The 13,900-nt window shown below is 40.0% G+C and overlaps 1 protein-coding gene across 1 annotated transcript in view; it reads left to right on the plus strand.

Moving 5' to 3' along the window:
- Window positions 1-13,900, plus strand: part of SYNE1 (spectrin repeat containing nuclear envelope protein 1) — a 429,497-nt gene that overhangs the window by 180,863 nt on the left and 234,734 nt on the right. The window contains 6 exon segments of the mRNA XM_042446890.1: window positions 2,920-3,032; window positions 4,257-4,462; window positions 8,944-9,099; window positions 10,416-10,503; window positions 10,505-10,708; window positions 11,861-12,033. Coding sequence (XP_042302824.1) covers window positions 2,920-3,032; window positions 4,257-4,462; window positions 8,944-9,099; window positions 10,416-10,503; window positions 10,505-10,708; window positions 11,861-12,033 — 940 coding nt within the window.

Below are 13,900 nucleotides of genomic sequence, written 5' to 3' on the forward strand. Positions count from 1 at the left end.
GATAGATGGACACCATCTAGAGTTCGGGCTGCCCCAAAACAATGTGAGGATGGGGTAAGTAGTGGCCCAAACACTTCAGGAGAGTGTTGTGAATCTCCCTATTAGTTCTTCTCTTAGCTCTGTCGAGCAAGCAGGGATCCCCTTCACCCCTCCAAACTTTTCTGGGAAGCACTGCTGACCAGACAATTTCAATAAAAGTTCTTAATAACCTTCATGTCATGAATAGCTTGAAGAATCAATGCCTTGCCCTTGAACAAGCCTAAATTGTTCCCACCTAAATACAGAACAAGAACATGCGGAGGAGGCCCACTGCACTCCTCAAATAAAAATGGCAATAAGCCATGCCAGTGAAGGCCTCTCCTTCCATGCCACTCGAAGACTGTAACTTTTCCCAATCCGAGTTGTGTTCCAAAGTGGCCCATGTGGGCCTGACGGGCTGCCCAATAAACCATGCTGTGGCTGTAGATCATCATGCAGATCATCAATGCCTCACCTTCCACAACTTGGTATCTGTAAACCAAAATAAACAAGTCAAGAATCAACTGGTGGACATAATGCCGATAAGCAGAGGACCTCCAACACCTAATACATTTGATGGCAGCCATGTCAAAACCAGCAGCACCAGCACTGGATGTGAAAGGAATGAATAGCAAATTTAAAGTTGCCCAGGACCAAAGCAGAGAGAGCACCTTTGAAGTAACAGCCCAAAATTGATGTTTAGTAAGAGGAGAAAAATCAGAATAAACAAACAAAAGGCCAGGCCTCACAACTCTGACCTGCAAATAAATGTGAAGAGCCCTGACTGGGCATAGCTCCATCTCACCAGAAGGATGAAGCATCCAATGTGTTCTTTTATAACATGGTACATCTTGGAAGATCTAATAGTGATGGTAACAGACCCTTCATGAAATAACAAGTCACACAAATGCAATGTCTTACCAGAGTTATCATTCTTGGAAGCAACCACAAACTCACCAATTTGTGGAGCCCCAAAAAAGGCAGTCAAGGCTGCTGCGTGAAACAACAAAGCCTCAAATGGAGTCTTGCAAATAGCCCCCCCAGGCCTTAGCTAATCCTCTCAAAATGGCCGGTGATAATGACCAACAAGAATGAGCAGTAGAGCCCCTTTCCCTGGACCAGTTCTCTGTCACCTTCCTAAACCTAAAATCATTTGTTGTGTCAGGAGCACCTTGCGCATTCATCCAGAAGGCTAGTGCAGACAATCTAAACCTGATGGACTGCAGAGACAAAACCTATGCTATGAAGAGAGACACAATACCATAATAGCAAAGAAACTGAGATAGGCACAGAAGTAGGAAGCTTATTGTGTGAACAAAAGGCCCTAAAATCCTTGATTCCTTTAAGATATCCTAGTGCTTTGTCTTATACATTGTTATGCCCTTCTGCTTTTCCCTTTGGGGAGCTAACACTCCCATTGGGGGATTATTTGTTGTAATCTACCAAAGACAAGATACTATACGGGTAACATGTGGATGTGTTCACATTTTTGTATAAGGAGCTTGAGAAGAAAGATAAAGATGAGAAGGAGAAAGAGAAAATAAAAAATAGAAAAGTGGGTTGTAACTGACAAATTGGCTTTTGGGGTATTGCATTCATGCTGGAGTTGTTGCTAAGACCAATCCATTGCGGGGCCCTGCTATGATTCAATATTTAGGTGTTATTCACAGGGCATATATGAACTATGTGGGCCCAGCTTGGTTTCTTTATGATGAGACTTTTAGGATGCCTGTTGCCCTCGATCTGAAAGTCAGGTGGGATATGCTACATTCACAGTTGTGGATGCAACCTATGACACCAGCTCGTCCAATGCCAGAAGCGGCAACAAAGTCAAGCATCTTGGCTCTGCCCCTGACTTGCCAAACAGCATCTGTTTACATTTAAATCCTGGTCTCATGGTTACTGGAGGCCAGCAAACTGTGCCTCCTTCCCCAGTGGCTCTGCTGGGGGGGGGGGGAATCCACATTAATGACATATGCAGACATAATGCCACATTACCCCTGAGTATGAATTTTATTATTTTTGTGGATAAATAATACAATCCATGAAGACCCTGCACCATGCAATGCAACTTCCCGTTACTCTGGAACCCTCCCAAAGTCATCCAATGGCTAGAGGACAGTGGAGAGCTGGAAGACATCCTCCTGCACCTCCCAAGGCTCCTCCAGAGGTCTAGGAAGATGATCTTGCTTTCATATGCAGGAACATAGATGGGTGATGCTTGGTTGATCACCACCACAAGGTATCTCATGTAGCTTTTTTACTTTTTTGGTACAATGTAGAATCTCAGTCATTGTTTTCTGCACAAAAATGAAAAGGTTCTGCCCCCCCTCCACACAAATGAATTGCACACACACACACACACACACACACAGGTCTTATGTGTAAAGATCAACAAGAATGTGCATAAATTATCATTTTCTTACCCTGTGGGAATAAAACCATTGGAAATTATTTGTTGCTGCATGTCAGGATAAAATACATGAACATTCATATATCTACTTTTTATTCAATCAAATATGCTTGCAGTTTTCTAACCTTGATGAAGTCTTACTGCTGCATAGTTTTTATATAACACCAAATTGCTCTATTAAAAAATGTCGTGTAATGACTAGGAACGCTTGCTAATTTTGTTTCAACTCATTTTTAATGAGAATTAAAAAAATTGTCAAGTTTGAATATGGAAGAAAACATAATTTATTGTTTTGTACATTAATGGACAGGATATGGTCTCCCATTAAAAAATGAAAATATGTGCCTTATGATTACACTATACAATTTAGTAGTAGCAAAAAATTAAAACTAGTTTACTGGTTGAATTCTAAGAACAGAATATCTAAATTGGCATAGTTTTATTTTGCAATAACATCTTGTGTTTGTTCTTTCTTTATCTTTTTAAAGAATCTATGCATGGATTTCAGGACTGGTATTCTAATCTGAAGACTGCTGTAAAAGGCTTAACTATTACCTCTGGAGACAATAAAGCCACAGAAGCAAAATTCCATGAACTTCAGGTATATCTGGTAGAGATGACCAAATACTACATTGCTCAGATTGTAAACCTGTTGATTTTGTGCAAGCATGCACTTTAATCTTGGGTGGTTTGTGGGAACTAGACAGGCATGATCACATCACCCTGATAAATCTGCAAGTCCTGCCTTCTACTGTCAGGCCTCCCATAATTAAAGGAGGAAGAGCAGCCATCCTGCTGTCACCCTCAATCTCATTACAGTTTAGGAGAGGGATGATGGTAGAAACTAGTTCCTGGATGCTTTTGGGGTCAGATTGCATTGGATTGTTGCTTGCCCTCTAGGAAATACTGAAAATTTGCAGTGAGTGTAGCTGTCATGGTAAACTGCTTGACATACTGCTTAATTGAAAAAGGCATAGATGTTCTAATTCAGTCAGTTTTTATTGAAACTGAGTAACTGCTGAGAAACAAGATTTTTAATCAAAAATGTTCCATTTCACTCCCCACTTGTCTATTATAGTTTTAAACTGTTTTTAATTCATTTCTTTTAATATTATAACATTCTGTGTTTTATTTCTGCTTTACTTGTATTTAGGGGTAAGCCTCATTGGGAGAATGCAACAAATAAACAACCAAAGAAAGAGATATTGATTTACTACTAGGATTACCAGAGTGAAAACTGAAAGCACCTCCTGCTTCTATGTAGAAAAGAAGAGGTGTTGCTTATTACTTAATAGCAATAGTAATAGCAAGTACATTTCTATACCACTTATCAGTGCACATAAGCACTCCATAAGCAGTTTACAGTGTGTAAGCTAATTGCTTCCAACAAGCTGGGTACTCATTTTAAGGACCCCAGAAGGATGCTAGGCTGGATTGATCCTGAGCCCCTTACTGGCATTGGACTCATAACCTTGTGGTTTGTGAGTGAGTGGCTACAGTACAGACATTTACCCACTCTGCCACCACGGCTCCCTACTTAGATGTGCAACAGGCTGCTTCTTTTTGAAATGACTTTTCTCTGCACAAGGCGCCTAGAGGATGCTTTCTTGCTGGCTTCAAGGCATGTGCCATCTAAACGCCACACCTTCAAGCCAGCCTGAAAGCACCTCTTTTTGCCTGTGTGTTTAGTCCCATTGTTTGATAGATCAGATCATTTTTATAATTAATTCATTAGAACAATGAAGGTTAAACACTGTCTTCCCCCATTTCCACATTCTTTCTCTTCCACCATTGTTTGTTTTATCTATCTATTTGTTTCCCTCAGAAAGTGTTAGAATCTGTTAATGAAGGAAAGAGCAAATTGGAGGCTGCGTCCCAGGAAGGGGAACATCTGTGTACATATCTACCCAAATCATCTGTGATTAGCATCCAAGAACAGATAGCTAAAGCTCATCAGGACTTTGAAGGGCTTCTGAAACAATGCTTGAAAGATAAGCAAGTTCTGGAAGAATGTGTTGCAGAACTGGAAAGGTAATAAACTCTTGATGTAATACATTGTATAAAAAATATATGTATCTTTTGGTCCATTTAGTCCACTAATGGCTCTTCAAGGTCTCAGGAAAAAGGATTTCCCTGCCATGCTACCTAATATTCATTTAACATGGAAAAGCAGGGATTCCTTCTAGCACTGCTTTGTAGTACTATTGGTATTGAAATGTAAACATGTGGGACTGCTTTGTCCTTCACTGAACTCTTGAAATTACCATTAAAATCTGTAGTAGGAAAGAATGGAGCTGCAACTTTGCTTAACCAGACTTGTAACCCCAAATACAGTCGGCCCTTCTTATACACTGATTTTTTATACACAGATTTAAGCATACACGGTTTGAAAATGTTACAAAAAAGTATAAATGTACCTTGATTTTCCATTTTTTATTAGGGACACCATTTTGCTATTTGATTATATGTAATGGGACTTGAGCATACACGGATTTTGTTATACACGGGAGATCTTGGAACCAAACCCCAGCGTATAACAAGGGTCCACTGTATGTTAGAAGTAACTAGTGGGGGAGAATGTGAGGTACGTTTGAATAAACAGGAATGAAACAATTCCTCCCTCTATACATATGGTCTATCATATGCTCTATTTTTATTTTATTTTTTTGGTCAATATATGTACATTAGATTCAAACTTCATTCCACAATCATGCTTTAATGTTTGCATTAATCTATACTTGAAACTGATACTTTCCCCCATTTCTTTTTCAAAAATAATGTCACTTCCTTCTAGTGGTCCACAAACTGTTTCAGATCTTTTTCTTTGACTATACAGGTCCAAAACACATTGCAGAAACAATCTAGCCCAAGACTGCCCTAACCAGGGAAGTATAGTTTATTGTGGCACCATAACTGTCTGACAGAGAAAGTCTCACAAAACTATAATTCCCAGAATTCCCTAGCACCAAGCCAGGACAGTCAAAGTCGTCCCAAACAGGACCATTACTGCAGTGTGCCTTGGACCATAATTAATTTGTCCATATTCATCATATCATACAACACAATAGGGGAAATGCAGCACAGAATATGTAAAGAGGTAGTACAGGAATACCTGGTTAATCTAAATGAATTTGAGTCTCCAGGACCAGATCAACTACATCCAAGGATATTAAAAGAACTGGCAAATGTAATCTCAGAGCCACTGGCAATACTTTTTGAGAACTCCTGGAGAACAGAAGAAGTCCCAGCAAACTGGAGGAGGACAAACATTGTACCTATCTTTAAAAAAAAAAAAAAGGGGGGGGGGAATCCCAGCAAATATAGTCCAGTTAATCTAACATCAATACCAGAACAGCTCATTAAACAGAGAGTCTGTGAACATCTAGAAGGGAATGCCATAATCACAAATAGTCAACATGGGTTTCAGAGAAACAGGTCATGCCAAACAAATATTATCTCTTTTTTTAAATAAAATTATTAGCTTGGTAGATAGAGGGAATGAGGTAGTCATCACATATCTTGATTTCAATAAGGCTTTTTACAAAGTCACCCATGGCATTCTTGCAAACAAGATAGTAAAATATGGGCTAGACAATACAATTATTAGTAATTGGTTGACCTATTGAACCCAAAGGGTGTTCAGCAATGGATCATTTTTATCCTGGAGAGAAGTGACCAGTGGGGTGCCACAGGGTTCTGTCCTGGGCCCAGTACTGTTCAACATCTTTAGCAATGACTTGGATGACAGAATTGGGGGCATACTTACTGTACCAAATTTGCAGATGACGTGGCAAATTAGGAGGAGTAGCAAATACCCCATTTAATAGATTAGAAAGCTAGACCAAAGCTAACAAAATGAATTTCAACACAGAGAAATGTAAGGTACTGCACTCAGGGCAAAAGAATCAAATGCATAGATATAGGATGGGCTACACCTGGCTTAAGGAGACTATGTGTGAAAGGGATCTAGGAGTCCTAGTAGAACATAAGTTGAATATGAGTCACCAGTGTGATGTGGCAGCAAAAAAGGCCAGTGTGATTCTAGGGTGCACCAATAGAAGCATAGTATCTAGATCAAGGGAAGTAATAGTGCCACTGTGTTCTGCTTTGGTCAGGACTCAACTAGAATACTGTGTCCAATTCTGGGCACCACAGTTCAAAAAGGATCTTGACAAGCTAGAGCGGCTTAGGGAGCTGGGTAGGTTTAGCCTGGGGAAGAAATTATTAAGAGGCAATATGTATCATTTGTATTGTTTTAGGATTGGGATGGGGGATTGAGAATGGGGATTATTTTCTATTTTACTTGTTTTGTTCGTTGATTGCTATGTAATATGCTTTGTTAAATTTATTGCCGCTGTGAATTGCTATGTATTTTTTGCTATTTATTGCTAATAATAATAATAATAATAATAATATTTATATACCGCTATTCCATTCGATCATAGCGGTGTACAACAATTGCAATAACGCTACAATACAAGATAAAAATTGCAATAGATAATTAAAACTTGCAAAACAGTGCACAGTATACATAAAATCAACATTAAACCAAGCCAGCAATATACTCGAAGATGTTAATCATAGGGGGGGGGCACACATATCACGGAACATCAGGGAAGGCTTGATGAAACAAAAAGGTCTTCAGTCTCTTTTTAAAGAGATCCAGGGAGGTGATGGCGCGGAGCTCCTTGGGGAGGGTTTTCCAGATCCCAGGGGCCAAGATGGAAAATGCCCTTTGAGAGGGTGACCTATATCTTGTAGAAGGGATCCTCAATAAACTCTTCCCAGATGACCTGAGTGTGCGGGGCAGATTATATGGGGAGAGGCTGTCCTCCAAGTACCCTGGGCCCAAGCCATTTAGGGCTTTATAGGTTATAACCAACACCTTGTATTGTGCCCAGAAGCGAACAGGCAGCCAATGGAGATCATACAAAATTGGTGTTATATGGTCGGCCCTGGAGTATCCAGTGACCAGCCTAGCTGCCATATTCTGTACTAACTGAAGCTTCCAGGTTTGGTACAAGGGTTGCCCCATGTAGAGCACATTACAGAAATCCAACTGAGAGGTTACCAGGGCATGTACCACTGTTTCAAGGTCCCCCCGGTCTAGGTAGGGTCGCAGCTGGCGTATCAGCCGAAGCTGATAGCAGGTGCTTCTGACCGTTGCATCCACCTGAGAAGTCAGCTGGAGCGACGAGTCCAAAAGCCCCCCCCCCCCCAGACTGCAAACTGAGTCCTTCAGGGGGAGTGCGACCCCATTCAGGACAGGTGGACAAATATCCTCCCCGGGCTGGGAGAACCTATCACTAGCACTTCTGTTTTCTCTGGATTCAAACTGAGTTTGTTTTCCCTCATCCAGCCCATTACCGACTCCAAGCAGGCATTTAGAGGAGAGATGCTATTGTGAATTGCTTCATTATTTTATTGTTATTGTTTATTTGCTTTATACTTTCTTTATTGTTGTAACTCGCCCTGATTCCTTGTGATTGGGTGGGCTATAAATAAATCCTCCTCCTCCTCATCATCATCATCATCATCATCATCATCTGTCAGGGATGCTTTGATTGTGAGTTCCTGCATGGCATGGGGTTGGACTGGATGGCCCTTGTGGTCTCTTCAAACTCTATGATTCTTTTATATAATTTCTCTACAAGATTAGGAATATGCCTAAACTATAGAAGTAAGCAGTTTATTACTACTTTAACCATAATGTCTCCATCTTACAGAATCTTGAGTTTTGTTGTTTGATACCTTGAAGGCACCAGATCCTATCTGATTTTGGAAGCTCAGCCCTGGCTCGTACTTTGGTGGGAGACCACCAATGAATGCCATAACAATATTTCAGAGGGAGGAACTGGCAAAAACCACCTCTGAGTATTCCTTGCTAAAAACAAACAAAAACTGTGATATTCACAGGGTTGCCGTAAGTTGACAGGTGGCATGAAGGCACAAACAAAAGATACTGAGACATTTGTGACTGAACTCTAGCTCTTTAATTCAGAGGAATCTGTAAGAAATCTCCAGCAGAGGATCCCATGATCCTCATCAAACAACAGAGCACAGATTTTCATAGAATAGAGCCATGGCAGTTAAAAATGAAATGAAATGGCAATAATTGTTTAGTTAGAATCCTACTACATAATGAGTGTTCTAAATCAGGCAGTGGGCCCTACTCTCTCCCTAATACAGCAATAATTGTAGAACAACACATGAATAGTGTTTTAGTGAACAGTCCTTCAGCTGCCTAACTTCTCCTTTGACTAAATTAACAAATATAGACTGTGCCAGTTTAAAACTTGGAAAGTAACATTCTCTCTGTAATTCTCATGGTCTTGTTTGACAAATTTAGATGCTTGCTAAGTATTTTTAGCATTCTCGTCACTACAGAAAAATATTTTGTACTCTGGCTCACTTGTACCCAGACAAATTTCTTTCTGATGAGATCTTTATAAGAGATTTATATTGAATTCTGTATTCATCTAAAAACAATTATGCTTTTGTTTTGCTTGTAGCTTTGAGGATCTATGTAAGAACCGAAGCCTGTGGCTTCATGAAATGGAGGAAAGGATAAACACAGAAGCATTGGGCGAGAGCAAACAACTCATTCCTGACAAGAAAACTGAGGTGAAGAAGGTGGAAGCATTTTTGCATGAGATTTTGACTGCAAGGTATACAATTTATTTTATTAGTTTATCTCTCTTTTGATTATATCCTAATAGCTGCAATGATGCTAAACAGTTTGATTTCCAGATGTTTATATTTTTGCAACAATAGAAGATCAGCACTCTGTAGCATTAAAATTTTGTTTATAAGTACATTTTTGTTTAAAGATAGCTTGGTGGTAGTTAAGAGCAGCTTGCTTTATTTGATTAGGAAAAGAATGGGCCAGAACAGACCAGCTCTAAAAGCCAGCTTCCCGGCAGCTTGAGAGCATGAAGCTGCCCAGCTATTTACATGTGGGTGACATCAAGATGCTCCAGCATTGTGGCATTTATGTGCTGTATGCCACTGGAGTACCTTGCAACCAGCTTCAAGACATTGCAGGGTGTCAAAGCTGGCTTTTTGCTGTGTAAAAAAAAGGAGCTGTTTTTTGCCAGTCCTTTTTTGGGTGGCTTTAAGGCAGATTGGGGCCATGATGTGTGGTTGCCATGGCCCCAATCCCCCTTTGGAAGAGGCACCTTGAAGCCTCCCCTTCTGGCCATCTATTTCACCCCAGTGTCTCTATACATGTTATCCATATGGCATTTCCAGCAATATGCTTCTAGTATTATTTTTTTTAGAAAAAAAAGCACCAAGGAAGGTTTCATGCTGTAGTCTAAACAGGGGTGGGCAGAGAGTGGACCATGGATTTCATATGGCTCCAAAGCCATCTTTTATTTCCACCCCACCCTTATTTCTGTCCTTTCCAAGAAAATGGCCAGTTGTATCCTGAGAAGCTTCAAGAGACTAATTTTAGACCATTTGGGAGGGATGACCTCTTTTAGGCCAAGTTACTAAATGTTCCTTTTACTTCTGAAGAAAGGTTTCCTTGGATCTAAAAGTGACCACCATTCCTTGGAGATTCTTCACTAATTGTTTAAAGCATGATTTCATCTTTAGCACTTTCATTCTACATTGTGCCTAATTGCATCCTTAGCACTTAATTGGTATAGACTATCTCCTGTCTCACTTATTGAGAAACATTTTTTAAACACTGGAACAGATCAGCAGTCTACATTACAATGATTAGAATTTTGCTCATGTATCTTTATAGTGAATTGTTGCCAGAACCACAGTACTGTGTACTATTTTATGTACAGCGCTGCGTAAACCTACAGTGCTTTATAAACATATAATAATAATAATAATAATAATAATAATAATAATAATTTATCCTAATGATATTGACTGTTGGTATTTTTTCATAATTATACTTTAATCTATACAGCTGCATACATTTATAACTCGGCTGTGTTGCCCTCCCCTTTTAACCTTTTTTGCTCAGAGAAACCTTCGATAAACTGACACAAAAGTCTCAGGTTTTAAATGAGAAAGGGTATAGTGCTGGGAGAGAAATCCGTCTGGCTTCTCAGCATTTTTTCTGCTTATCAGAATCTGATTAAAGCAGTAAAGGAGAAGCTGAAAGCCTCACAGGCAGCCCTCCAGGAGCACCAAGCTTTGGAAGAAGCTGTGCAAAGTATGTGGAGCTGGCTGAAGGATGTGCAAGAAAAGTTGGCATCTGCAGAGGGCACCACCGGGAGCAAAGCTATCTTAGAGAAACACCTCTTGCAAATTCAGGTAAAGTGGCAAAGTAATTGAATTGACTGTATCAGAATGATTGATGTGGAATAATGGAGGTATCAGAACCTTATCCAAATATACTGTGTTAGATTGAACATTGATCCTAGGATGATAGCAAAGATGAAGGTAGCAAAACTACTTGGCCCTATATTTACTTACTTACCATCTTATGAATCACTTTTGTAAAGTAAATTTCAAAGCCATCTGTAAAAAATAATATCTCTGGCTATTTGTGGAATCCATTACTTGTTGGGACATCGTGCTATATATCTCAAACTCTGAGGGAGAGCTTTGATCAAAACAAAAGGTATTGCTAGAAAAGGGGACGTAGTTGAAAGCAAAAATGGGGCAAGTCATAACTCATCTGGAAATCATGGTAGATACCTCAGTATTTGATGCTGTTCTTGATTGAAATCCATGTGGCAATTATGAACTTCAAGTCAAAATTCCAAATGGGTTTTTTTTAGAAACTAAGAAGAAGTCCCTGACATAACTCTTTGAGAAGTTGGCATCTCAAAATTTATCAGAATCCTTTTTACTGTTACACAATTTGCAGTGTCCAGTTTCAATATAAAATGCCAAAGTGTTATTTATTTATTTAGTTGCTGCTAGAAACAAAAGGGTGGGCTAGCCATAATTCATCAGGAAATAAAGGCATACACCTGAAAAGTTAAAATTCCAAATGACAGATAAGATTGATCTATCTAAAAATAGACTGAGCTATTTATATATCAACACTCCTGCAAGAAGCTGTTGCTGTATACTTTTCAGTAATTTCTGACTTATGGCAACTAAAGATTGATTCAGATGGAATTTGCTTTTGCCTTCCTCAGAGACGGAGAGTGTGTGACTTACCCAAGGTCACGCAGTGGGTTTCCATGGCCAAATGGGAATTCAAACCCTGGTCTCTAGGGTTGTAGGTCAATGTTTAAACTACTAAATCATGCTGCCTTTCCTTGTAAAGAATAGCCAAAAGAAATCTGAAATCCAGATGTCAGTATTGCCTATGGAAGAAGCTGTAGAAATAATCCTTTTTCATTTTGCTTTTTGGATATACTGTACAGATGCTTACTTCATTGCAGAATGCAGAGGGTGACATTTTTCTTAATTGTAAAACTGAAAACATTTAAACATTCTTTTGATTTTCAGGAGATCCTTTTAATGAAAGGTGAGGGAGAGGTTAAGTTAAACATGGCTATTGGCAAAGGTGAACAAGCCATTAAAAGCAGCAATGAAGAGGGTCAGAAGGAAATACAGAATCAACTGAAAGCATTAAAAGATCTTTGGGGTAGCATTATCAGCACATCAGTGACCTGTCAAAGGTAAGCCCTTTGGGTTACTGCATAGTAAAAAAAAAAAAAGAATGTGACCATAAATTGAGAAAGGTATTTTATGGCGAAAACATAATGCTCAGTACTATCCTGAATTAATTATTTCAATTTGCAACAACAAAGGCATTTGGGTTGCGGTAGGGGTGGGTGGGGGAGAACATTTCCCATTCCCTTAGTGTATCTGAAAAGCCATTTTGGAAGACTGAAGGACTTTCAGCAGCAATGATAGGTGGGTCATGAAATACTATTGTGGCAGGGAAAATAGTAGCTGGCCAGTCAGCTAAATGGTATGTCACTTCTCTTCTCAAATGGATAATAGGACTAGGGGAGGAGGAAGGCTAAGCAGAGGGAGAGGAAAAACCAATTTGTTCCCAGATTTTCCAAGTTCAGTATGCTCAGCCCAGCTCCAAGGCAGGCCAAACACTCATTGACAGTTTGCACCATGCGGCGTCGAGCTGCTCCATTTATTTATTTATTTATTTATTTATTTATTTTTTGCTTCCCCACTACATATGTGCACCACGACATGATCACACTGCCTGGGACCACCAATTACCTCCCTTGTCCTACCCAGCAGCCATCCTGTTAGATGCCCCATGTGGGTGATCACAAAGTCAAATGAGCGGTACACCATGTGTACAGTGTTTCAGTGCGCCCACTGACACATTGGCAAAGCAGAATGGAGGCCCCACACATATCCCTCCTTTTCCTCCTTTCACCCCATGGCCCCCTGTTGGACTGGCCAGTACATTAATGGGTTTATTATATCAATTGCATTATTAGTGACCTGCCATGTTTGTCGTAATTTCGCTTTATGGGGAATGTGATGGCTCGCTAATGTGATTGGTTGGTACATCTGACCACTCATCCATCTGTACCCTCGACAAAAGAAAAACACCATATGGTGAGCAAAGACACCAGGGGGGCATGCTTCAAACTGCTTCTATAAGCTGTTTGGGTTTTCCCACCTTCCTTCACTTGCATTGTGCTGTTTATAGGCTGGTGCAATAATGTGCACTTTCTGCTTTAGAGAGGTGCAAAGGGCTTTATTTTGTTCTGATTTTTTTTTTTTACCCTGGAGTGTGACTTTCTCTGAGCTTTACACCATTTAAGCCTTGCACATTGTATAAACAGCTAAGACTCAAAACAGGGTGAAACTGATTTTTTAATCCTGGTGCCGATAACTCCCACAAAGAATAGAAGCTGTTGCTTAGCAGCTTTATCACCTGTTTTCTTGCTCTGAATTAACAAATTACCTCCATCAAATTGTTCCACAATTCTCTACCAGCAGGTGGGAGCAGAGGTCACATTGGGCTAAAGCATTCCACGGCAACATTAGTACTGTACTGAATTTAATTTTTGTAAGGCAGGGATAGGCAAATATCAGAGGTTAGGGGGCGACATTAGCCCTGCCAGGAGTCTTTGGGGAGCTGCATTCCTGCCATGCTCATCTAAAAAAAAGAAGAAGAATTGAAAAGGTTCTTCATCCCCAAATACCTTGTAGAGGCTGTGGAGGGATGTAGAGGATGTGGAAGGATGTAGAGGCTGTGGGCCATCTTATGCCCAGGAGAACCCTTTTTTACAGTAGGAAGTCACTCGGAATTCATTTTGTGGTCACTTACTTTTTGAACTGAAGCCCTCTCTTGGACTAAAAAAATTCCAGATGAAGTTAAAATTCAGCAAACAAACAAAAAAAAAAGCCCACTGTGGCCCCTGGAGGATGAATTTTTTTTTTAAAAAAATAGCCTTGAAGGTATCAAAAATGGCCTTGGAGGGCCTTCTGATCTTTAGGTCATACAGTGGACCCTTGTCATCCACTGGGGTTTGGTCCAGGAACCCCATGTGAATAACAAAATCC

Source organism: Sceloporus undulatus, chromosome 1 (assembly GCF_019175285.1).
Source record: "Sceloporus undulatus isolate JIND9_A2432 ecotype Alabama chromosome 1, SceUnd_v1.1, whole genome shotgun sequence".
Lineage (NCBI taxonomy): Eukaryota > Metazoa > Chordata > Lepidosauria > Squamata > Phrynosomatidae > Sceloporus > Sceloporus undulatus.